The sequence below is a fragment of the Zonotrichia leucophrys genome, chromosome 4 (assembly GCF_028769735.1).
Source record: "Zonotrichia leucophrys gambelii isolate GWCS_2022_RI chromosome 4, RI_Zleu_2.0, whole genome shotgun sequence".
Lineage (NCBI taxonomy): Eukaryota > Metazoa > Chordata > Aves > Passeriformes > Passerellidae > Zonotrichia > Zonotrichia leucophrys.
In genome coordinates, this window is record NC_088173.1 from 55,075,394 (window position 1) to 55,102,325 (window position 26,932).

Here is a 26,932-nt window from a genome sequence, read left to right on the forward strand (position 1 = left end):
AATTTACCCGATACATTTATACATTTTGCTGTTTTACTGAGTTCTTTATCAAAGACTTTGGAGCAAGAGCAGCTCATTATTTTGAGTACCTTGATGCACTGCCATTGCTACAAGCCTTGGGGTCTATATTTATTTATGTTGAAATATAGCCTCTTGTTTGGGACAGAAATGAACATAAAAATAAGCAAACACGAATATTGCTGTGATTTGTTAAGTGATGCCACTGTGAGGTTTATTTTTCCAGCTATTAATACTGAGGCCAAAATAAAGCTAATTTCCCTGGAAGTTGGTAACCTTAAGGTGTCTGATTATTCTCCTCCTCTTCTTTTTTGAAAATAGAACAATTTTGGTGGATAGCAACCCAGAGAAGGTCTTGGCTGTGACACTTCCAGCATCCTGCAGTTCTTTCTGTGCATGCTGCATCCTGCTTCTTCACTTAGGTAGAGATGATGTTCCTGGACACTGGAAAAGTAACTTCTTTTGTTATTTTCTGCTAAATCGAGTCTGGGCTCAGGAGTTTTCTCCTCTGTGACAATTATCAAACAGAATTTCTGAATCATCACATATGTTAATTGGTTTAAACTCTGAAGCATATTGAAATATTAATAAAATGAGGAGATATTTTTATTTAGGATGCAAATTATGCTTCACAAAAAAAGTTTAATCTCGGAGAACAGCTATTTCAAAACATAAAGGTGTTTGAACTTCTCACAAAAATTGGTTGCATATCATTGCTTTCAATGAGTAGTACTCACACTTGTGTGTTTGCTAATTGAGACTCATTTTGGTCATCAGGTTTAGCTATTGCTGTAATGCTGAGCTGATAGCTTGTGATTTTTTGGTAATGAGTTGATTAAGTTTTTGTGTGTTTCACCACAGATAAAAGGATACAATTTTTCAGTGAAAGGTTATGTAATTATATGCTCTGTCTTTGAAACTTCAGTCCATTGTACTTGAAAATATTTTTCAGACTGGCAAATATTAAAACCTGCCATGATAGCTTCAGCAGTGAGAGCAATTAAGGGGTGAAAATTGGAGGTATGAATAATTTCCAGTAATTCGAGGAAAATGTTCTTTAGTGTTAAAATATTACACTGTGGTATAATTGCATAGAATGTTAAATGATGCATACTTTTTTGAAAAGGCAAGTTTCCTGGCTTCAGGGTGGTTTGTCAAAACTTTTGGCAAAAAATTACATTTATAGTGATCAGATGTTTGTTGTCCCTTTTAACCCTTTCATTCTGACTCTGCCTTCTCTTTCAATGGAGGCTGGTGAGACCTGTAGAAAAGTGCATGTGCTGCATCGACTCAAATTTGCATCTATTCCATTTCTGCAGGTATTGTCCAGCATTTGAAAAGCAAACAAAATAAAAAACAGGTACAATTAAATGTAATCCAACTTTCTTTCCTCTTTGATTTTCCACTATTAATGGATTGCTTGTTATTTCACACCGGATTTTTTTTTTAATGGATTTTCAAACGGTTTTGAATATGGAAGTAATCTCACGAGTTCTAAATTGAATATTTCATTCTGTATAGAAATTTCTGTAGATGCAACTGACTGCTGTTTCCCACCTCTCCAAGTTTTCATCTGTGTAGGAAGAATGAAGTGGGTTTCAGCTGAATGTTGGTGGAGTTTCTGTGGGGATATCCATAAGCTCTCAAATGTTATGTTGATTAATGATGGAAAATAAGAGAAGGGGTCTTGGTTTTACTCCTAAATTTATTTGACCTCTAATATGAAGTATTATTCTAATATTCTAACTAGAATAACTATAATTTTAATAAGGTCATTCTGTACATTTTTAAATTTTTCTTATGGAAAAAAACCCTAAGGCCTCCACTGTTTAGTCAAGGTGAAAATAAAATATCACTTTATTTAGAAGACCAGAAATAATTTTGCTGCAGGACTTGTGGGGATTTCTAGAATAAAATACACACCTGAGGCATGTCAGATAGAAGAGGAGGTGTGAAGGGAGCCCCCCATGAGTGCCCTGGGGGCTCCTCCCTGGCTCTGTGGCAGCAGCCTCCAGAGAAGGGGAGAGTTGATTAAAGGGTAGGAAAACAGGAGTTTGTCAGTTATGGGTTGAAACCAAGGTGTTTGGTGTTTTGGGGAGGAAAACAGACTCTTGGAGTTCTGAGTTATAAAAGTCTTGTCTCATCTGCTGGTTTTCAGACTGATGGGTAAAATCTGGACATAATTGCATGATGGAATTTTTTTTCTTGACTATTTTCAGATTATTTGGATGTTTTAAAAAACAAATCTGAATTCCCAGGACTCCTGAGATTTCTCTCCCTTAAACATTTCTAACCTTCCTGCGAGTCTTTTTGTGTGAGCTCACTTTTCCCCCATCTCCAATTTAACAAGTTTTGTTTCCTGCTTTTACTCTGGTTCTTTCCTGGAAAAGAAGGAAAACATTGTGTGAGCTGTAGAAGAACGTTCTGCCCTTAGGACACTTTGTGTGTAACATACAGCATGTTATACATGGTATCTGCCTTTTTTTATGACTTGTTCTCCTATATTAAAATAAACACTGATAGCAAGCAGGCGTGAAAGGCAAACATGTAATGGTGGTGAAAACCATTTAATGATTAGTAGAGAAACTTATTTATTGAAAATAAAAACCATGTCTAATGGTGACTTCTTGAAACACTACCATGTTGTGGTATTTTCTTTGCTGTATGTCCTGTACAGTAGATATTATTTAAAATTGCTTGGGAACTGGAGCTTGCAATAGTGAGCTTGGAATGTCCTGCAGATAATTAAGTTGTGGTCAGGCCTTACAAAAATAAAAAGTTCTCGAACTATGATTTTATAAACATGCTACAATAACATTTCTTTATATTTAACAGTTTCTTATAGAAAGCTGATACTCTCACAAGGCATTGACTAAAGGTAAAACATCAAGAAAGAAAAAATATTAAATTAAAACTTCACTTAGGATGTTGACAGTTGGCTTGTAATATTAAACAGATGTGTGTGTTCTTGGGATATTCTTCTTTCAGAACCTTGTTGCATGCTAGTTTTCAAGTGACAGCTACAAATTTTTGATTAATTCAGAATTCTTCTTTCTTCAGTTATCTTTGTTATGCGTTATTTTCTTTGGGTCTATTCAGCTAGACAGTGTGGTGCAAGCTGCAGTTTCTGCTGTGATATTGAAGGGAAAGTGTTCCTTAGTGTAGACTTAAATTGAGGCATTCCTCATTCAACTGTATAGAAAAATTATTACATATATGCAAATGTGCATGTATGAAATACATCTGTGTATTTCTTGGGCATGATATTACCTTTGCATGTGTAAGGGTGGCATTTATTGGTTCTGGTTGGGGCTGTGGTAGGGCATAATTTGGTGGTTTTGGCTCTAGTAAATATTGCACATAGAAGCCAATACCAAAATAATGGAACTTAAGTTTTTATAAGATGTAAGTTTAATGAAACATAGGGGGGATGGTCACTTAAAGGGAAAGCGTATAGCGCTATTAAAATGGCAAAATGTTGTGTCCAGTTCTGATGTCAACCTTTTTCAGAAGTGTGGTAGTGGTGGGATGTTGCTTTGTTGGGTTTTGGGGTTTTCTATTGACAGAAAGAGCCACAAGAATGATTTAAAGTCTGAAAAATTACCTTCCGGTGAGAAATCCTTTAACCTTATTTTGTTACGATGCACGATCACAAGTCAAAAAAAAAGACTTATTTCTTCATGAATCCTTTAAACAGCAAAATAAGGTAAAGTGCTGCAAGTAGGATGCATTATTTGAGGTGTGATTCAGCTGATCCTTGATTTGGTAAATTCTGCATCACTTGAAATCTCTTGAGTCAAGTGCATGTATTTCAAAATACACATGGTACTCTACAAGTGATGCAGCAGTTAATGCACAGAGATGGCTCTGGAATTCCTTTTTACACATGGGATGTGCAGATCCTTATTGCTTCATACCAAAGCAAGCAATTGGATACTGCTTTTCCAGATCCCAGACTGCTGCTCCAGTGACCTGTGACTCTGATCAGTCTAACCTTGGGCTGTGCAAATGTATGAATGTTCTCTCTTCATTTTTAATAATAAATGAACTTAGGAGAAACAAATCATGCTAGAGTATTTCTAAAGTAAGATAGCTATATTTGACTTCACAGGATGCTGAATCTACCACACAAGTTTACTGTGAAGTAAGCAACCACATTTTAATGTTGGGTTTTTTTTTTTTTTAATTGTCAGGTTTCTTTTCCACAGATTTCAGGGGATGAGTAATGTACAAATATGGTTATTTATTTATTTATTTTTAGAACTGAAGGAATCAGTATGAAGTGATTATTGATTAAATAGTGCCACATCGCTGTAGTCTGCATACTGACTCCATTTAGTATATGTGAATAGGATATCTTTTTTTTTTAATGATTGTATAAAGACACAATTATACAACATAATGTGAGTTGAGACTAGCTTGTAAGAATACACTTTATTTTTCTTGATGATGTTGCTTTCAGTTCCCAAAATTTTTAGCTCATTGTGGAATCTGTTAAAGTATAAATGGGAAATACTTATGAGAGCTCAGATACAGTTTCTTACGGGTTTTAACATGATGTAAGAGACTGTACAGCAAATACTTATTACAGATAGTGAAAATGTGAAGGAGAAGAAAAAGGAAGAATATCAAAGAGCTTATTAGTTGGTCTAAAATGTGACCTGGTGTAACTTCTTATATTCTATTCATTTCTGATGTGTTGCAGCATACAGAACATGTGGTGCTATGGCCTGGCTATTTCACTTACTTGACCATTTCTTCACAATTTATTGTCTAAAAAATTACAGTAGTTTCAGAAATAGTATGTGGATTTCCACAATACACTTGAAATATGTACAGTTTTATTTTTTAGGGAAATAAGGCACGTGTATTTTTTGAAGGAAATATTGTTGCTTACAAGGAAGGAGAAGAAGGCTTTTCTATATTGCTCTTAAGATTGAGACTTAACTGTATTATGTACCTCATGCAAATTCTGTATATGAGTATTATTTCAATTTTAAAGAAATACATTCAAAACATCCATTAGATGGAAGAAGTTAATACAAATATTAATGGATTTTGCCTTTTGAGTGAAATTGCATGCTCATTTGAAGGACTACTTTTATTTGCTTATGACGTGGTTGCTACTGATGCTCTTACAATTAAAAAAAGAGCTACTACTGCAGAAACTCATAGTCTATTTGCAGGCATTTTATAGATTGAAATGTTTTGAACAAACTGATTTGTATCAATCAGTTCTTAAAATGCAGCAGAACAAGTTTCTTTTTTCGGTGAGACTTGTAAGTTGTGGTGGGAATTCTGTGCAGCCTGATGATGATGGACAGGATCTTCTGTCCGAGCAGGCACACAGATAATTCAGTTATTAGAATGTGTCTTTCTGCTGGGGCTTTGTGGTGGTTGGGTCTGCCTTCAGGTTTTGTCCCTCTTGTGGACGACTTTGAAATCATATGAATAAAACATTAATCATGGAAATTACATGAGATAACATGTTTGTTCATTAGCCCACTGAGAGACAAAGGATATTATGTTAACATAGCTCCAATTATCCTTATTGCCAGTGCTTGAATACCAAGGCTCTGGCAGAACAGCTCTGTAGATGTATGCCTGGATATAGATCCTACAAAGATAACTTGTTTGACTGAGGCTGTTGTCAGTGAGATATTGTTATTTTAAACACACATGTATGTTTTAACAAAAAATATTTTCTTGTTGGAATTTTATAAGGAAGAAGATTGTTGTAATACAAAGAAACTGAAACTCTTGAATAATAAGTTTGGAATTAAGTTTCCTAGCTCTTTTAAGACTATGAACTGAACTATTATGTTGCCTTCTGATTGCATGGTGTGTTTTCTGCTTTAAATTGCTATTACAGTAGCTCTGAGAGTCCCTAACTGAGAGCAGAGCTAGATTCTCTTTGCAGAGCATTTGAACTGTTAACTGAGCATTGAATGATGCAAGATGAAATCCTGGTTGTACTGGAACAGGCTGCAGAGTTATGGTTGATTTAATTGAAGAAAATACTGCAAAAAATTCTTAGCTGAGTGAAATTTCAATGCTTACATGTTGTTTGTTCCACATTTTATCTTGACTAAGAATGAGGATGAAGGCTCAAATAAGAGATTGTGGAAAAAGAAGTCTTCTCAAGTGTTTTTAAGTATTTTTTATCAAGACATATTTCTCTTGGTTTTTTTTTTTTTTTTTTTTTGCAATAAATGCACTTATTTAGTTGAGACTATTCAAATATTGTTCACTTTGGTCCTAAGAGAGCATTCCCCGAGTGGGGAGGCATTATGAGTAAGGACATTTCTAATTTGTGTCATTATTTGTATTTCCAAAGATATGCTGTATCCTAAATCAAAATAATTCTGAAAATATTTATTCATAACAGTTGTTGGGTAAAACTAGCAATTTTCTGAAAAAATGTAGTTTTGAAACTCTCTCTAAGTTGTAGCAATTAACCTACATGCACATTTATAATTCTAGAAAATGGACAGCATATTACATTCAAAGACTGGATCTGATAGACTCAAATTGCTTAAAACATCAGTTATTGAAGATGTCCCCCTGGGACTTTGAGAAACTATTTAACAGATGAAAGTACATTTTGAAAAGTCTGACCTTACAGGCAATCATAAAATGAATCAAAACAGTTCTTTCCTCCCCTGAAATGTACAGAGCCCATCTGTATCTAATCCAGTAATTATAGACTGAGTTCAATTACCTTTTCAAACTTGGAGCAGACTGGAGACTAGGCAGTGAACAAACATAGGGTTTTGTCTAGACCTCAATTGACCACAGTCTAAAACTTGAATTTATATCTAATTTTATTTTTAGTGTAGCTTGATAGTTTTTAAAGGATTTATTTTGCTACCTAGTTGCTAGATCATGAAAGTTTTTATTGTTGACTTAGTGTTTATGGTGACATTTTGTGTTCCAGTGAAGTTAATGAAATGGCACCAAGTCCCAAATGTTTACTGTATAAATAATTTTAAATTTTTAAAAAGTGGATTTAACAGCTCTTATGAGTCTTTAATATTGCCACAATCAAATTATGAAAGAATCTGAACAAAATTATGTAATTTAATGTCTGTACTCATATCCGTATATTTAATATTCAGATTGAAACACCCGCCTTTGATAGTTTTGGCTCTTTTAGAAATATGGACGCCAACTATGATATTACCAGTAGTTGACACAGATTAGAAACTGTGCTGAAACTAAATTTTTAACTATTTTTAAAAATTTATTTCAGTTACAGAAGGTATACTATCTGTTCAGCCGCAGGCAGTGTTAGAGAATACATACACAGCTACAAGTTGTAGCAGTTCATGTAAGTTATCAATTTGACCACCAAGGTGAAGCCTAGGCAACTTTTAATATTATCCCACAAGCAGAACAAGCCACATAATATATAATATAATATAATATAATATAATATAATATAATATAATATAATATAATATAATATAATATAATATAATATAATATAATATAATATAATATAATATAATATAATATAATATAATATAATATAATATAAATCTTCATGAGGGGAGTCTCGTGCTGCATTCACTGTCTGACCATATTTCCAACGTGGTGCTGTTACTCCACACAGGGCAGCTCTGAGCAGCCATTGTTCACACCAAAGCTGTGTAGTTCACAGAACCTAGTGCAGTGCACTGGGGTTGTTACAGGAGAACGTTTCCTATCTCTGGGGTAGCAGTGGAGGAGCAATGATTAAGGACAGAATAAATGCTTTATTTTTAACTTTTAATTGTGCAGTATGCGTTTGACAGAATGGCGTTTCTTGGCAAGTGAAGCCTATGATAATTAGTGCGTTTAGTTTAACTTGCTTATTCTTAATAATAATCAGTATTTGTAGCAGTTGCTGTAATTAGTTAAGAATGTGCCTCATGGTGACTTCCAAGTCAACACGTATTTGATGAATAAGGCACACTGTTCCAGTAAGTAGTAAATTTGACATGACAAGCTGGAGTCTTTTGATGTTTAATTGGCTTTCCTTGTAACACTTGAGGAAAAAAATGATCTAATGATTGTTGCATTGACCATAAAGCTGAAGCCCAAGAGATTGCATGTAATGTATTTTGTCTCCATATTTTGTAAGCATGGGAAAAGCTTTCTAATATATCTGTTTTGGCATGCTTTTTTGGGTGGGAGGTGTTTGGTTGGTTTGGTTTTTTAGTGTATAGTAGTTTTCTGGATGAATGATACTGTTATGAAGAGGTAATATGGAAATGTATAAAATTATAATAATAATCATAATCTTAAAGCAAAATTTGTAGTAGTGTATTATCAGGAAGTGTAGTAGTATATAACATTAGTCTGGTTTGTTGTTTTGGTTTTTTTCCCCTCTCAAAAAGGAAGGACTGTCATGCACTTAGAAGTCAGGAAATCCAATTTAAAATTTCAGTCCTTCATCAAAATCAGATTTACAAAAGCATGGGAAGTCCTTTATTTCTCTCTGCTTTAACTCCACATCAGGAGCCAAGAAGACCTTTCAGCTGTTGCTAATAGCAAATGTCATCATCTGCTTCACAATCATATTTGTATTAGTAGATTTATCATAGAAGATATGACCATAAACTGCTTCCACTAAGTCCCCTAGCACTCTCTTTTCTTCCTCTTTACTGTTATGACCATAAGAAATAAAATTCACCTAGAAATTCTATTTAAGTTTATGCTGCCACAGAATGTACCACCAGCCTGCAATGCAAAGTAGGGATAGTTGATGTAAGTTTCTGAATTTTTAATAATTCCATGTTACAGCTTCATAGGAAAAATCTGCTATGACCAGGACGCTATAGCCTGTAGCCTGCAGGTTACCTGAAATGAGAAGTCTAGATTTAGCACTGTGTTTATTCGGACCTGGATAATTTTAATTCTAAGGGGTAGTGACACTACTGACCCCAAATTCTAGGGCTACTAACAGTAGCTTAAGAATCATGCTGGCTGTAATAGACAGATTGTGTGTTACAGGAAAAAAGACTATTTCGTAGTCTCAAGATATTTCATGATCACATCAAGTGTTTTTCCCAAGTAATGGTTGGTTGGTTCAGTTGCATCTCTTTTCTCATTAGAAAAAGGACTTTGTTTTGTGACTGTTGCAAGAGACTGCTGTTGATTTTCAGTTGCGTTCTGAAGAGTGCCTGATAGATTTTGTGCTGTATGCATTGCATACATTATACTTGTAGTGTAAGATTAAAAACAGTATTAAAAAAAAATTGTGTTTTTAGTTTAATGGAAAGAAAAAAGTGAAAGCATTTGTCCTTTGTGCTTTGTGGCTATTTGTGTGTTGGCTGGTTTCAAACTGGATTGCCGGAGTCAGCTCCTGTAATTGTACAGGAGCCTTGGAGCAGGCGCCCCATGCCTGCAGAGAGCACACATCTCTTAGCTGCCTCTGTTCAAGGAAATGCATTGAATTTGCCTTGTGAGATCATTTTTAAATCTAAAGGGAATATTAACTTTATAGTAATCCCTGGGAAAAAAATGAGGTTCTTCAGGAGTCACCCTATTTTCTCCTGTTTCACTTATTTAAAAGAAGTAACTTTCTTTTGCCTTCATTTGTTCCTTCCAACTCTCACGTTTTTTGATGTGTGCTTTTCTTTCTGGTTCTGTGTATTTTATTTTGTTTGGTTTCTGTTGAAATCTCTCACAGTTTTAGTGTCATTGATTTCTTATTGTTGGTATTCTTAATTTGCACTCCATTTGATTCCTTTGTTATATTTATTTTTTTATTTTCTTGGCTGATTTTCTGTACATTACAGAATTAGTTGGCGCTTGTTTATGTAAGTGCTAAGAACCTGTTAACTACAAAAAGGATAATTTGGTTGCCCCTGAATACCTAGTCAGTTGTTTCACTTTCTGCAGTAGAAGGGAGGCTTTTTCCTCTTGTTGCTGTCTGATTTGTTGTGTAAGATGAAGGAATTCAGAGTGCCTTCCATGTGAAACTTGATCTTTATAAGTAATTTTTCTTTTTTTTTCTTACTGAAAAGAATTCAGTAATTTTTTTCCTGCATTGTCCAGCAATTGTTTTTTGGACTTTTTCCTTTTCTTGACTCCATTTGTGATGTTAATTAGTATTAATAATGGCTACTAATGAAGCAGTAAAAAGATGCTTGTAGTCATTAAAGTTATGCTTTTAAAAAACTTTTGAAAGTAGAAAGTCCTCAAATTATTTTAAATAAAAGAAAAAGTATGTTGTGTTAATTAAGCTACATAAGTCACAGTACATCTAATTTGATACAGTGCAATGAGATAGAACTAAACAAAGTTGTGTGAGTAAAACTTTCTACTTTGTCGTGGGTTTATTTTCCTTCACTTTATTTTTCTATCCGTACTCATTTTTGTCTCTTCCATGCTTATTGATGCTGTAGTCAGACAGACACTTGAGTTGCTTATGCAGGAACCACATTTGAATTGCTCTGTAGGGGACTGAAGAACATTCAGGACAAAAAAGAAGAAATATCTTCAAACTAGTTTAGATATCCTGACTTTAAGTGTACACTGCTGCTATACACTCCAATCAACAATATGCTTTTCCATTGGTATGACATTAGAGCTACAGGCATTTGAAATTGTTTTGTGTTTCTGTGGGGAAAATTGTAGTTTTGGAATGCTCTGGTTCTAATGCTGATGTGCCAAGGAGTGGAACGTGTTATTAAAACATGAGGTCAGGTTAACCCTCTCCTTGCCAGCACATATGTAGCATAAAGTGTTTTGTTTAGGCTATTTTGAACACTTTCAAGAACAATATTTTACATCCTAGGAGATTTGCTTTGGGAGTTTGTTTCTTTCTCCTTTAAGTGTGGAGTTTGGGTTTTTTTGCTTTTGTTTTGGTTTATTATCATAAATAAAGATCTTGATCTTCTAATACATGCTAGGCTCTCGTGTCTCTGATATCCGTCTTTCATTTGCACTGTAATTATATTTTCTGCTTTAGCTTGGGTGTACCTTACTTCTCATGTTTTTTCACTTGTTACTTCAAACCATACCCTTCTGCTTTTGTTTCTATTCCCCCTTCCATCTGCAATTCTTTCCTTCCTTCACTTCTCAGTGTTTCTCTTGTTTTTCCACACTTGTGCCGCAATGAGCTTTACCAGCTCCTGTTGCATTTATTCATACAGTCAGATATCTGCTTGACATTTACCACTTAATCTTGACCAATCTCTGTATGATAAATTCTCTTTCTAGTATGAAGTTTTCATGTTCTAATTGTGATTTATAGCTGTAACATTTTCATCTTAAAGTTGCTAGTGAGGTGGGTCTCATCAGGGTGGTACTTCATGTTTACCTTTCTCTCTTCCTAAGGTCACGCCAGTGCATGAGCAGACTACTGAAATACTGATGAAATGTATTTCAGTAATACTGACTCATCTGTAATGCAGAGCAGAGCTGTGGAGCAGTGGCATGACATTTGTTAAATCAGCTGCTCATAACCCAAATAGAAATGAAAATGTAGTATAATTTCTGTCCTTGACATGAGAGACCATTCACTAATTCATGTAAGAGCTGTGGAACATTGTGGCAAATTGCAGTAGTATTTTAGCCTAACCTTGAGTGAAAACTGTACACAAACCTATATCCATCTTACAAGAGATACTTCAGTTTCTCCCTATGCTTGTCTGCTGAAATACAAGTATTTTTTATCCAGTTGTTCTGTTATTTGTCCACACAATGTTGTAGCATTCAGCTACTGCAACCCAACCTGGGAAAGTAGTCCCTGTTTTAGTCTCTCTAATGGAGAGTTTCAAGTAAAATAAGAACTGAAATTCATTTTTCAGAGTAAGTATTTTAATAGATTTTTGTCTTCTGAAGCTCTTCTGATTCATCAGAGTTTACAGAGTAAGCACAATCTTTTTCATTGCGCTGGTGTTTTCTGTGATCTTATCTCCATGTACTTCAGAGCCAATGCAGCTCTCGCTGCAAAGTCCTTGTGAACAGGAATCTGTCAATAAATACATGTCAGTGTCTCTGCCACCATCTTGTTTCCTGAGATTGTCTCACAGCTGGCTGGGCACTTAGGAATTTCAGAATGGAGACCGTGTTCCTTTCCTGAGCAGCCATGGGGATAATGCTGTAGTTTACAGCCCTCTCTTCTTGGAGACCCTTTGGAGTTGACTTCTGGTTGGAGCCTCAGACTTAATGCAGCAGTATACAGTGGTGGTATGTCAGTACAGAGCCTATTTCACTTTATTTCAGCCAGCCCTTTTGTTTCCTTTTCTTTGGTTGTTTCTGTTTCTTTCCCTATTTATGCTCTGTGTGTTTTCTTTTCTGTGGATGTGTACTATCAAAAAACCACCTATTATGTGAAGTTATGGGTTCCTATGGATTTGAGACTGTCTAGAGATAGATAAAACACTTTCAGAAATTAGTAAGATGTTGCAGGGAGTGGTAGCCAGTTACAGGACACAGGTCAGTTAACTCAGAGACAGGAACAGATTGTTGTATTTTGAGGTGTCTTGCGTGATCTTGCAAACTTCACTTCAGTGAGTCTCTTTTGGCACTTGTATTCCAAGCCAGGCTTTTTTATGGCCACATGAGCCTTGGTTTGGCTGAGTCTCCTAAATCAGTCTCTCCTACAGACTGAGTTAAGAGAAGGAGACCAGAAGCTCATATCTCTTGAGGTTTTCAGAGTTTGTACTCTGGCTTATGAACAGTTACTAGAAACTTTTAAGCAGCTTAATTTTCTTTCTCTTGCTTTGGTAAAGTGTTTGTCATTGTATAATAGATGGAATAATTGAGTTCACAGTTTAGTTGTAAATAAGGCTGAACTTTATTCGTTTTTTCGTTACTTTCCTGATATGATTTGATTATTTCCTAATGATATAGTCAAGAAAGGCTTACGTGGTGACTTTCATACAGGTTATATAACCACCACAAGTGCCATAGAATAGTATACTGTAAAACATAAAGGAATTAGAGAAATTACTTGTTAAACTGTATTTTTTTTGATAAAGTTTCCTTCCACTTTTACTTCAGTATTTTTCACAACTTTACATGGCTATGACAGGTGTTCCCACAGGAAACTGTTTCAGTCTATTGTGATGTGAATTTTTTTCTAGATTTTGGGCTATGTTTTTTGTTTTGATTTTACATTGTAAAGTACATCAGTGTTTCCTCATGTGAGCTTCAAGTTCTTTTCCTTGCTTTTTGAAAATACAAAACATGCTGTTGCTCTTTTAACTCTTACTTAACTGACCTATAAATCCTGAATTAGTTTAACCTTGAATTTCTTTATGTAGCACAATTGTTGTTGAGGGTCAGCATGCTAGAATGTTTCAGGCAAACTTGTAAATACCTAGTCTATAGGAACCACTATTTCTGAACCTTTTTTTTAGCTATGCTGATATATGAAAAGCTTTCCATTTATGCATTTTTATTCTTCTCTGCTACTCCCAAACTTTTTATATGAGAAACTCATAAAAATTTTTGTGCTGTGTTCCTGTTGGCCTTGCAATGTCAAAGCAGTTTCTCATGATTGCTTTCATCATTGAAGATGTTTAATAGATTTATTTTAGCTTTTTAAATCTGAAAATCCTTAGCTTTTTTTTTTTTTTGTGATTGGCATTTATATCAAGTGAAATTAAAACTCAGATATCTGAATGCTTTGTTCAAATTGGTTAAATGAGTATGATTAAGTTGTAAGAAGTAGCCCATCAAGTAAAATCTTACAATTGCATACAAAGCTGTCTGTTGAATTAAAAAAACAGAAACCCAACTTTCATTTGCAATAGCACTGTTCTGATTTTCATTAAATAAATTATGTTTTACTCTATTTTGTTTAAACTCTAGATTAATTTCTATGGTTACAGCGGATATAAATCTCTTAGATTGCCTTTAAAAGGGATTGTTTATTCAAAACAGGACTGACAGTCTCTCCTCAAGAGAAGCTATTACTAAATTTTATTTTTCTAAGTTTAAATGCTTAAAAAATATTTGTAATGATACCCCAAAGGCATCATAAAAATGTAAAAATAATTATACTCTAAAATTACCAAAATTACAGGAAGTGGACATTTAAAAAATCTTTCTGAGATTCATGGCTGAGAAAAAGTGAGGCAGGAAAAGTGCCTTACTTCACAACTTGAAATCTTGTCAGGGATTTCACTTTCGGCGATTAAAAAGAAATGTTTGAATTGTCAGTATTACTCAGCTGTGAGAGAATAGCATTGATTTCCCTTTTAATTACAGCTAAAACTTTCTGCTCACAAATTCTGCAAGTGCTTTCTAGAGAGAAATTTTTATGTGACTATTTTTTTCAGGTAGAAATTATTTTCCCCATGGTGGGGGCATCTTTTTTATAGGCAAAACAGCTGGCAAATACCCATAGGCAGATGAAAGCCAGCATAAAAAGCATTTTGTGATGAGCAAATCCTGGGGTTCAGGGATACTTCTTTTGGACACTTTATGTGTTATCTTGGGGGTGTAATGGTAATTTGGTAGTTAATGGAAATATGGAAGGGCAATGTGCTCTAAATGAAGAGGTTCTTCTCTTGGACTTGATAAGATGTCTTTCTTCTGTGATGCTTTTATTCCCACTTGAGCTCTGATAAACTTCTAGCCCTTGCTGCAGAGTTGAGAATCCGTCATGGTTTGCCTTGATAACAATTTATAAGACACTCAGAAAGGGATAGGATGAAGGGAATTGGATAATACTTGGATTTCAGATTGACTGTTAGTATTCCTCTCTTTCCTCTCTGGTCCAAGAGTTGTTAAAAGGATGATCCTTTTTTTTTTTTTAAGGCTGTATTTTTACTCACCTCAGTTGACTGTTATAAGGACTAGAGGAGAAGAGTTGTTTTCCCCAGGGGTGGAGGAGTGGTATGGTTTTGTATGGTTCTATTTCCTAGGTGCTGTAACAAAGGAGTAGTGGCTTGCTCAGAAAAGGCAGTGAAGGAGAGCATTTGAAGTGGGGCAGAGGAGGAGATGTGTGTGCCTGATGGAGCAGCTCTGTCTGGGTTTCCTGAGGATGTGAATGCCTCTCTTAGTGCATCAGTCACTCTGCATCAGCCATGGAAGGACTTAAGGCTACCAGGGCCCAGGAAGTTCTGCCATGTAGGGCAGAGGATCCAGCTCTTAGGGTTTCCTGTTACACGAGAAAAGGGGACAGAAAGGGACCTTTGTATTAATTTTTATGCTGATACAATAAAGCACCTGGATTAAAATCTTAATGTGTACTGAATAGGCTTATTCCCAGTATATTTATTTATTGTTTTTGTGCCTGATCTATAAATGGTCTTTACATAAGGATTCATAAACATCTAATTTCTGACTGGGTGTTTTTCTTGGTGTTTGAGTGGGGGAGAAACTTATTTGGTACAAATGCTAGAGCAACCACTGAAGTAATGTTCAGTCTGTATAACAAATTAAGGTGTTGAAACATAGAAGTATTTTTGCACTAAGAACATTATTGTACAAATAATGAAAATCCAGGAAAATACTTGCCCCTCTGAATAATATTTGACAGGAGTTGTAGGATTTTGAGACAGAATAGGTGTTGTGTCGGTTCGTGCTCTGTATCACTATGGGTGTGTGAGTGTAAGTACACCGAAAATGCGGAGCTCTGATGGGAAGGGCCTGGCAGAGGGGCTGCGGAGCCTGAGCAGGCTCCGCTCTGGCCGCGGCTTCAGGTAACGCGGCCGCTGCGGCGGCTCGGCCTCAGCCCCGGGCTCGGCCCCACGTTCGGCACCAGCCCTGGGATCGGCCCCTGTCCCGGGCTCGGCCTCTGTCCTGGACTCAGCCCCGGCCCCTGTCCCGAGCTCGGCCCGGCACTGCATTCGGCACTGGCCCTGGGCTAGGCCCCTGCCCCGGGTTCGGCACCAGCCCTTGGCTCGGCCCCTGTCCCGGCTTCGGCCCCTGTCCCGAGCTCGGCCCCTGTCCCGGACATGGTCCCGGCCCCAGCCCCTGTCTTGGCCCCGGCCCCTGTCCCGAGCTCGGCCCTGTCCCCGGCTCAGCCCCTGCCCTGGGTTCAGCTCCCGCGGTGCCCTGCAGTGTATTACGGTGAAGCAGATTTCAGTCCCAAAGTAAAGCGCATGCACATGGAACTCTCTGAATTGCACTGCAAAAACCTTTCAGAAAGTGAAAAGATTTCATAATAATGGTCGGAAAGAGTAACCATTTATTACTGAGTATCTGTTAAATGAGACTGGACTTCTCTCTTTATATCATAGAACATCTTTCAGTCAAGAAAATGTGGTAATAAAATGAACTCAGACTGAGAACAAGAGACAAAGAAAATATCTCTTACAGAAAGACTCAAGCAACGTTGAATGCACTTACTGAAAGGTTGTAAATGGAGCATTTTCAACAGCAGTGGTAAAGGCCAATTATTGCAAATACGTATTTTGACTAATTTCCTTGTATCTCTCAACCAAAACATTCCCCACAATTGTGGTGGGATATGTATTTTAGTCAATGAGGTTTTGGATGATTGTGTAAAAATACAAGTTAAAGAAAGTTAAGATTGGAGTTTGACAATAAACAAGAAAAAGGGAAATCATAAGTTTTATTAAAATCAGATGTTGTGCTCTTTCTTTTTTTGTTGCTGCTGATAATAAATGAAAGCTAGTTACTAAAACCATTTAGCATGATGATACATTGTAGGAAGCCCACTGTTAATTTTTTTCAGGTTTTCATGTTCCTATTGACTGTCAGCAGACCATTTTCAGAATATCTAGATGTGCTTTCTATATGTGATGGTGTCAAACCAGTGTTCCACAAGAGCTAAGGAAACAGTGCCAAAATGAATGCAGACCTCTATCTTAAAGTGTGTGTGTGTTGAATTTCTCTGGTTTAGAGTTGAAATTCAGTATTTGTAAGTAATTACCCTAAAAAATAAGACTTTTTTTTTTCCCTTTCTGTTCACAAATGTCCAAAGCACAAAGCATTAAAAACAGTTTTAAGGATATACAATATGTTCATGGGTAATTTCCTTAAACAACAAAAATTTAAAAAAAAAATCAGTGACTTCAAAGTAATTTTTCTGTACAGGTGGAGTTTGCTGTCAATACCATACACATTTTTAAAATACTTATCAGCCTTATTCCCAGATAGCACTCCAGTGAAACCTTCATTCAGTGATAATACTGGGTATTGTGGTCCGTGAGGAACTGGAGTTTTTGAGCTCTTGGATCTCAGTTTTGTTTGACTCTTATTAGAAGAGTCTTGAACAACAGAAGTTAGCAGTTGTGTCACAGAATTGCAAGAAGAATTTTTTCTTGATATATTTGACTGAATCTTACACTAACTCTGGATTATTTTTATGAAAGGCATAGTAAGATGAAATATGAGACTTTTAGGCTGACAGTGAGTTATCGACTACCAAATCTACCATTGCAGGTAATTAACAATGAGTAAAAAATAAAAATAATGAAATGCAGATCTAAAGTGCACTTTAGAGGCAAAGTATTTAAATGTAAACTGACAGTAGTATAAATCAATGAGACATTTTTTGAACCACAGATAGTATATATAAAAATATGTTAAGCATGAACTAAAAAACCCCAAAATTTAAAAAAAAATATTCAGAGCCAACTGGGTTTTGTTTGTTTGTTTTAATGTACAAGACAGTGCTTTTTTCTTTTTTAGTTTTTCCTTTTTTGACGGTTTGATATTCAACAAAATGAAGTGTTTTCTACTCCAGACCAGGTGTCAGGAAATTGGCTTTGCTTCTTACTGCAAGTTTAAAGATTTCTTAATCGCTTTGTTAATGTGCACCAAATACTGCCCATGGTATTCTGCAGACAGGTTTTAACTTCCAGTATTCCACAATGACTAATGAAATCTCCTGCAATGATTCCTACAATTTTTGCTTTCCTTTTATATTAAAAATGTGTTGTTTTAAATTAGAAAAATACAAATAATATTAAACATATTAAAAAAATTTAAATTTTGTTCCATCTTTACCTTGAAGTTTCAAGTAGCCTCACTCTTCCTTTTCATGGCTTTTAATTCAATTAATTCAGTTTTGAATGTTCTTATCATATATGCTACACATTTTGTTAACATGACCCCCCCTTCTTGGTTAATTCCTTTGCTTCAAATGCAAGACTGCTAATAAAATGCAATAAGAAAAGTTTCTGTGCCCGTTGCTGTAACATGTATGCTGATGTAAAGCAGAAACTGAACAAAGTCACAATTTCCCTGAGATTAGAGGTAGCCAGGCTGGCTGTCTCCCCGCTTCCAGCTCCGGGCCACCCCCTCGCCGCAGTTTAGATATTATTTGCTCTTTTGGGTCTCAGATTACGAGAGCAATTGATCTGCGTGACCTATTTTAGAAACTTTCACGTTTGCTGGGGAAACCTAAACCAAATGTATCCCCTCCAGAGACAAAATCAGCTGCACCGCGGCCGCGCTGACGCGTGGAGGCAGCCGGGGAGCCCCGGCCTCAATCCTGGGGGCACAGCTCCACCGCATGGCGCGCTGCGAACCCGCACCAAGGCCTTAAGGAGCAACCTTCACACGGGTAAATGTCATTTCACTGGTTTTATCGCTGTTACAGCTACTTCACTGTACCAGCGAATTAGTTCATTTCCTCTTTTGAAGGTTCCAGTTCTGAAATGTTAAATCCAAATTACAGTACTTTAAAAGCAAAAATCTTGTCAGTTCTTAGCAGCATCCAGCAAGAGTCTGTGTTGATTCAAAGGACTGACAGTGTTTTAAATATAACCTAGGTAAAATATAACCAATGTGGAATCTAGCCTGTCCTGTGTTGGGTTTTAAAAATTCATCTATCTAGCCAAAGGTAGTTTGTACTGAAAAAGTTCTTTATAGGAGTAATTTCTGCATCAAAACATTTCTAACTAGTTTTCAACCGTAATAGTTTAGATAAGAGCTAAAGGTCTTATTTTAAAAAATTATTTAATATAAAGTTTGCTTCCATTTATAGTATCTATTCTGTTTGGGTTTTCACTCCAGATTTCTGAAAACACTTACCTTCATTACATGCACTAACCATGGAAAATTTCCTTTCCCTCTTTTTTTTTTTTTTTTTAATATGAATTAGACATTGGAAAAACAACTTTATGTTCTTACAGTAATTACTGTATCTCCTCCTAGTATTGAAACTATTTCTTTTGGTCAAAAACGTGCAGTTCCTGTTCATAAGCTGATGCCTTACTGAAATTAAGAATTTCTCTTGAAATAGGCAATGGGTTTGTTTGGCTTAACTATATGTTAGGAATTGAAAACAGGATAGGTGCCTAGATGCTAATATACTAATATTATACCAATCTTAAATTTTACACTTCTTGCCAAGGGGCTTGTAGAATATAGTCACCTTTTTATGAATCTGTAAATGGAATCTATTTAGGTAAGACATTGGAGATAATGTGTTTCAAACATATTGGAAAATTAAATGTAAAATTTTCTTCAAAGTTTTTTTCCCCCCCTGTTTTAAGGGATAAATAAGGGATAATATGGCACTATAGTCAGCAGTGCTTGTTAGTGCTGCTGAATCAACAGTAAATAACCACTCTCACAAGTTCTGCAAAAGCCTTTCAATTATATTTTGGTTTTAAGTAATTTTTAAAGTTTCTTTTAACAAAGTACATCTTTTAAAAAATTCAGAGTAGCAATACAGCGCGAAGTGTAACAGTCAATTTTATATGGTAGGAAATAGTTGGGCATTGTTGTGATGGAAGAGTAAATTTGATAAAACGCTATATTTGTTCAATGAAAATGACCATTCAGCATGCTTGAATTCTCTCTACAATATGTCACGGGAACCTACTCCAATCATTTTAATCGTAAACAATGCTGCTGCTTCTTGCAGTGAGTTAAACGCATGCAAATTGGAGCCTACTGTTTCATGAGTGATCAATTCTTTGTTGCAGTGGAAAGCAATGCCGTATGTATTGCTAAGAGACTGAAGGAAGCGTAGTCAGCGTCTTGTTCTAAAGCCTCTGTGTCTCATCAAGATGCTGCTTTGCAGGCAATGCTTTCCTGCTTATCTTTTTAAATAACTTAGCCTGCTCTGAAATCATTAGAAAAATCTCTAAACAGAGGAACATCTACCATTTCTAGTGCAGGCCCCAAGTATAAATAGAGCTATGCATGCCACCTGTGGTAGCAGATGGCAGCCATTCACAGCTTCCTTTTGTGTCAGACCTGCATTAGATGCAATAATTGCTTTTGTGCTTTAATAAGAGTTGTTTAAAAAATCTGTATTGGCAACAAAACACAGATATATATGTTAAAGAGATAGTTTACTGTGGAGATCAAGTGCAAACTGGAACCTAAAGTAACTTTTAAAAAGTTATGTTACGGGCTTTAATGTGAATTTATAATGTTTTTCACTTGCATGATGTTGATGCTTTTGTTTGTCACAGAGTGGCAAACTGCTGATGCTTCACTGTAGAGAGTCAATTGCGTTTTCATGATTAGAACTACAGTTTGGAGTTTTTAAATAACACCTGGAGTCCCCAGATTCAGTAACTGAGCTTAGGAGGTTATCATGTTGAATTTTTTAGGTTGTAATTAAATATACCTTATCCATTCATGGCAGATGCATCTTGTAGGAAGTTCCCTACTGGTGCTGTTTAGCTCCTGCCCTCCCTTGTGCTGGTCCAGGTATTTGTGGAGCTGAAATGAAAGAAACCAGTTCTTTCCAGAAGAGTAATTTAAAAAAAAAAAAGAAAAATAAGTAATTTCAGTGTTTTGGGGTGTGATATTGAGCCTCAAGGAGTATGAGTGGGAATGGGAAGAGAAGAGGGAGAGCCTGGAGTTTCCTAAGTAGTCTTCATTGTTAGAGGGAGCATAACCCACCATATTGTGGTAGTGCACAGAAGCTGTTGCTGTAATCATATAACTGGTGCTCCAGTATTGTGAGAAAAGGTATTTTATTCCCTGATTCCCTTAGAAATGTCAGTTATCTGGAAATTCAGCAGTGTTCTTCCCTGTAAGATACGTTTAGTATGTAGTGCAAGAGTGCTCCAACTATGAAAGTCTTTTCTCTAAGCCCTCCCGTCTCTGTGGGGATGCAGGGGAAGGAAGGAAATAATTTCTTTATTTCAGGGTTGAAGGTTTCAGGTTATTTCTCTGCTCCAGACTTTGGGAGAAAAAGGAAGTAAATTTCCAGATGCAAAGAATGAGAACGAGGCCCATACTCAGATGTGTTTGTGCTTCTTCAAATTGCTCTCATCTATCCTTTTGACACCTGTGTCAAGTGGTGGTGAAAATGTTTTGAAAACAGGCATGTAGAGCAAATTGGAAGTTGCAGTTATGATGGATGGGTAAATGGAGTGGAAGAATGGGTATGCTGAAATGCAGGTGGGATTTAAAACTCTACTAGATCTACTTGGAAGATTAATTAAAAGATACAAAAATTTATCCCAGAGCGAGTGGAAAGCAGGGTGAGAAACACTGCCCAAGAAAACTGTTGCAAGAAGGGAAGACTTTTTTTACAGAGAAAAAGTTAGTTTTGGCCAAGTTCACAATGCGTTGCTACTGGTATTAAAAGCCTCCTAAGGTTAAAATATTCTTCAGCTGGTTTAATGAAAAGAAAATTAGCAGAAAGCGTGGATTTGTCATGCAATTGGAGTATAAATGAGGAATGGTTTAGTCATGGACTCTAGGCTAAATTAATAACGAAAAAACCATAGACCAGTGGAGTAAAAGCAAGATACATACTGGGATCTAGAAAAATTAGTAGGAAAAAAAAGGTTTTTTCCAGCAGAAATAGTTACAAAGTAACCAACATCAGTGAATGCTTTTCTAGTCATTTGCATTGGAAATGGATGGATACAAACTGGAACAAATGCAGAGGGAAGCTGTGAGTTCTGCAACTTCAGAACTGTTCTGTGAGAAGGAAATAAAAGCTTGGGGGTTATTTGTCTGGGCTACAAAAGTTAGAGATAGATAGATAGATAGATAGATAGATAGATAGATAGATAGATAGATAGATAGATAGATAGATAGAATGAATTACTGACAGTAAAATCAAACACACATGCAGGGAAACAGAAATTTTAAGGGAAAGGACCATTCTGAAGCAAACAGGGATATATAGAAGTTGGTAATCAATAAACCTGGAAATTAGACAATAATTTGACAGTAAAAAAAGCAATAGGATTCTAATAAAGACAATCAGTTGTAATAGGGAGAAGCTTTATTCCCTTTTGGCTGAAGCTTGCTGCCTTTGTAAAGAGTGTATGGTGAGCCTCTGATAACACCATATATAATTGCAAGTTGATGACCCTGGAGATATCTTCAAGATTTCTCTTTGTATAATGTGGGATATTTTGTATCTACAAAAATTTGAGCACCATACAGAAAACCAATCCATTTTGTAAAATAAAATTAGCATTCCCTCCCTTTAATACTAGTGAGACCTTATTTTTAATTTAAAAGTTAATTTTGTTCATATGGTTATGACAAATTGAATTCAAAGCTGTGCTAGTAGTACATGGTAACAAAAGGAGAAAGAAATATCTGCAGTGCAGGATTGCAGAAGATGCTGTTAGAATTTGAGGGAAATGAAAACAAGAAGTCTCACTTCTGATGCAAATCTTGGGAACTAAGAGCTTAATGTGAGTATGGGCATAATGGTGTCATTCTAAATTCATGAAAATAGCTTTACAAATGAAGTAGAGGCAAAGTGGGGTCAGTGCAATTCAAACACATGATGACAATTTTAGCCTAAATAGAATGCTCTTTGTGACTAGATGAATTAATTACTGTAAGACAGTGCTCTTGCTTGTCATTCTGATTCTTTCTGCTTGTTAATCACTCCTAAATTGTAACTATTGCAGTAATATGAAGATTTATTGCTTACAAAATTTTGCTTTTCTGTATTCTAGTTTAGTGTTTTCTCATGTGTTAATGTAAATGTTTTGGAGCGTTTCTTATTTTACATTTGTTTTGTCCTCTGTAGTACTTTCTTTCTGCCTATTAAGTATGATTGTTCCACTGGAACACTGTACAACTGTTTTAGATGTTTTGCTTTCAAAGTCAAACTTGACTTATATATTGAGCAAATTTGATGACATACCAAGTCTGAGCTGAGAAAGAGATTACTGTACAAATAATAAGTTCAAGTGGTGATGAGAAGGAATCTGTAGAATGGTTTATTTTACTCTTTGTGCCTCATTTGTCTTGTAACAATTGCAGTATTTCCTTCTTGCTGTGTATAATGGTGCTAACACACTTTGGGAAACTTCTGAAGGTACTGACAGAACTCAGTTTGCTATGAATGGGATGAAATTTCCTGTGATAATCGCACAAAAACCTTGAGAATTGAAAACTAGGAAAATCCTTTCCCAATATGATGAATTATAGTAAAACTGAAACAGAGCAAATAATAATAATAGGGAAATGGAGGCTTATTTATTTGCACAAGGAAATACTTATGTTGAGTTGGACAAATTACTGTGGTCTTACAAAGTACAATTTTTCCTTGCACTTTTTTTCAAAGAGCTGCTTTTAAAGAAAAATATTTGGGGGAATTAATCTTCTATTTATCCAAACTACTCTGTGTTCTTTCTCCATGGTTTTTCTGTTTGTTTAATTGCAAAGATCATTTGCATGAAAATGGGATTTCAAGACTTGAACAGTTTCTGATACTTTTCCCCAGATACATGGAGTAAACTTTATTTATTGTAAACGAAAACAACTTTTGTTTTGTAAAATGCCTTGCTTGTAAAATGCTTTGTTTACACTGAATTATTAACTAACATTTGAGAATATATTTTTTAAAGTTGCCTTGGAAAATATATACTGCTAATGTATAGAATTCTCTTCCCTTTTCCCACCCTCCATCATGTCTTCTCATTTCTCTGGTGAATTAAGCTACACTTCTGGAGTTCCTCCATTCTCTAAAATAAGCAGCAGCTTATGCTACACCAAGTCTTTTAAATTAGACTGAAGTTTTCAAAAGTTGTTTCAGTTTTTTTTTTTTTTGTGGCTTTCCAAAAGATCTTTGTAAAGATTTCTTAAAAAAGAAAATAAATAAAAAGTTATCCAGAGTGAGGTGGAAATTCAGAAATGGAAATTAGATTGAGATGTATGATCTGGCAAAGCTTACGAATGATTATCAGGTAGTAGAGAAACCACTTTAGTTTGGGCACAAACTGGTCACTGTATTAGGGCAAAAGTAGAAGGGGAAGGTCAGTACCTTGCCATACAAGTTTTGATAGCTGGACTTGAACATGTATATCTGATCAGTAAAGAGCTGAAAATTTCTTGTGTGGTCTTCCAAAATGAATTTATTTCCAAACTGTACATTAAATTATGGAATCATTAAATTCTGGATTGAAAATTTAGATAATGTTTTATGTTACCATGTTTAATATTTTTAATGTTTAATATTGTAGTTACAATTACTTCATATAATTTATAGTTATATTTAGCTCATTTTCTTTGGAAAGAAGAAATGTATTTTTACTGCTGTTCTCCAAGCTAGACCTTTGTACAACAGATTTTTTTAGATTATTTTTATGTGTTGACTGCTTGGAAAATGTGAAAATTCTAGTATAAAAGAGTAAATTTTATTATTCTATTTAGTTGTAGAATAAGAAATTTATGAATTCATGTTTGAAGTGTGAATACTGAACTTCAAATATAAAATCATATGAAATTTATGATTTCTGTTCATTTAGATTTCTCATATTGGAAAGCTGAAAGATTTTCTTCTACAACACAGAAAGGATTATATTAATGCTTACAGGTAAGTTTGCACTGTGTTTAAATGGGTTAATCTAATATTTATTTATTTATTTATTTTAATGCTTATGAAGTGAACAGATTTAAAGCCTATAGGCATAATGACTAAAACCAAACCAGAGATTGGCTTGGTTATTAATTGGCTTGCTGTAAACCACTACAAGATGGAAGAATAGTGCTGTCACAAGAAAACAGGGCACCTGAATAAAGTGAGGCTCAGAATTTGAAGATGATTCAAAACTGCTGTATCTGTTTGCTTGTTGATACCTTTAAGAGTAGGATTTTTAGAAAATTAAAATACAAATTTCCAAGTTTGTAAGAAAAACATAGTATCTTTTGGACTGCAGGTACTAAGTCAAGTTATCATAAGATCTAAACGTTAGTGCAGCCTGTATTTTGGTTAACTGAGTACAAATCATTGTAGCATTTGAGAAATGTAACATTTGCTTTGTTGTGATACTTTGTTACATACAAACTGGGTGAATCAGCCCTGACTGTATTCCAGTTCAGACTAAAGCTGAGCTGTTGCTTCTATCAAAGTAGATAAAATGCAGCCTGAAATCACTGTGGGTTAAAAGCTTCCTAGATACCCAATAGAAGTGCTATCCAGACAGATATCCTTCCCCAGGGAAAGACAATAAGAATATATGAGCCATCTGCTGTTCCTTAGGCTCAGTCCATACAGGAGGAACAGTTTTTGTGAGAAACTCTAATCCTGAAAGGGTCTGTCACAGTAACAGCAATACTGCCTCATCAGTGGAGTCCAAGTGTGTTCTGAGTAAGTTATCAGAAGACTTCTGGCGCCCTTTTTTGTCTTCACAAGAGTTTAAAAGCTGTGTTTTGTTATTTTAAGAACAAAACAAAAAAGGAAGATGCCCTCTTTTATAAGAGACAGCCTGTGGGAACTGTTCAGTCAGTGCTGGTGAAAATGCTGCTCAGGGTGTGCACAGTTCTGTGTGTGAGGTGGGTCAGGGATGCTGTTCCAAGGAGCAAGCAGAAGTAGTGCTCAGCTCCATGTTATGACTGGCTCTCTGCTTTTCAGTGCCTGTAGGAATAGGGCATGAGCAACACTAGGTGGAGCCAGCAATTTAATACTGACAAAACTGAATGTGCATGCAGAGGTTGAGAAACTGCAAATAATTCCTGTAGTAGCAGTCAGTAGTGCTTAAATTTTGGATGTTATTTGTATTTTATTAACAATAGTGTGCATGAAATGGAAGTGGTTAGAGCAAAAATGTGTCCAGATTATTTTGATTTCCAGAAGTTTTTAATGTTCTTTTTGTAAACAAGTTGCAACAAGTTATGGTAATTCTCAATGTTTTCCACCTTCCTCTCCCCTCACCTAAGCCTTCATTAAGGAGAGGAAAGAAGTGTCATTTACTTTATTAAACCATAAAATAATCCTGGAGATCTCACCTGTGATTGCAGTTGATTCTGTTCTTAGTGGTCAAACTTAAATTGCTTATGTTTAGTTTGACATAAAAATGTCAAATTCCGTACTAGATTACTTGTGCTGTTCTACTTCATGGATACAAAGAGCATCATAGCATCCATGCTGTCAGCCTTGCAGTCTTAGCAAATGCCTCACTCAGTCAAGACAGCAATTTTAACAACTCTTCAATACTCAAGTAATGGGGACAGTGTGCTGAAATGTATGTAGGACATGTCAAATTTCATGAAAAAAATTACTACTCTGTATTTTGTCAGTCCTGCTGTTTGTTTTCCCAACTACACAACAATGTGTTGATGAAATTGAGCTTTTGAGTTACCAAGTTGTATTATTGTGTGCTTTTTAAAACTTCTTCATGATGTGTTAAAATCAGGTTCTTAATTGCTTTTTTGACCTTGCTTTTGAAGACTATGAATTCTTTAGTAATGGAGTTTTTATTTTTGGCAAACTTGAAATATCCTGCTACAGATGGTATGTCTTTAATTCATTTTTAGAGGAAAATTTTTAGCAATGATAAAGTCAGTTAGAAGAGTGGTTATTTGAAACCTGGCCTATTTTATCAAAATTTAACTACTTAACTGAAATACCTAAAGTGACTTAGTAATTGCTTATTCTTTTTCTTTCTTCTTGATTTGGCTATTACCTACAAAATATCCAAGTGGCAAAACACAAGAAATTCTTGATGTAGTGATCTAAGCTTGCTGGCTTACAGGCCACTGCACCTTTATCCTCTCCTGTTTATTAGAATTTATTTCCTTTCTCTTACATGTAGGGTTTTTGCCTTCT

At 35.5% G+C, this 26,932-nt stretch overlaps 1 protein-coding gene across 1 annotated transcript in view; it reads left to right on the plus strand.

Moving 5' to 3' along the window:
• STX18 (syntaxin 18) overlaps window positions 1–26,932 on the plus strand; it is a 59,285-nt gene that overhangs the window by 8,077 nt on the left and 24,276 nt on the right. Inside the window, exon 2 of the mRNA XM_064711782.1 lies at window positions 24,633–24,700. Within this exon, the coding sequence (XP_064567852.1) occupies window positions 24,633–24,700 (68 nt within the window). The remainder of the gene's footprint in view (window positions 1–24,632; window positions 24,701–26,932) is intronic.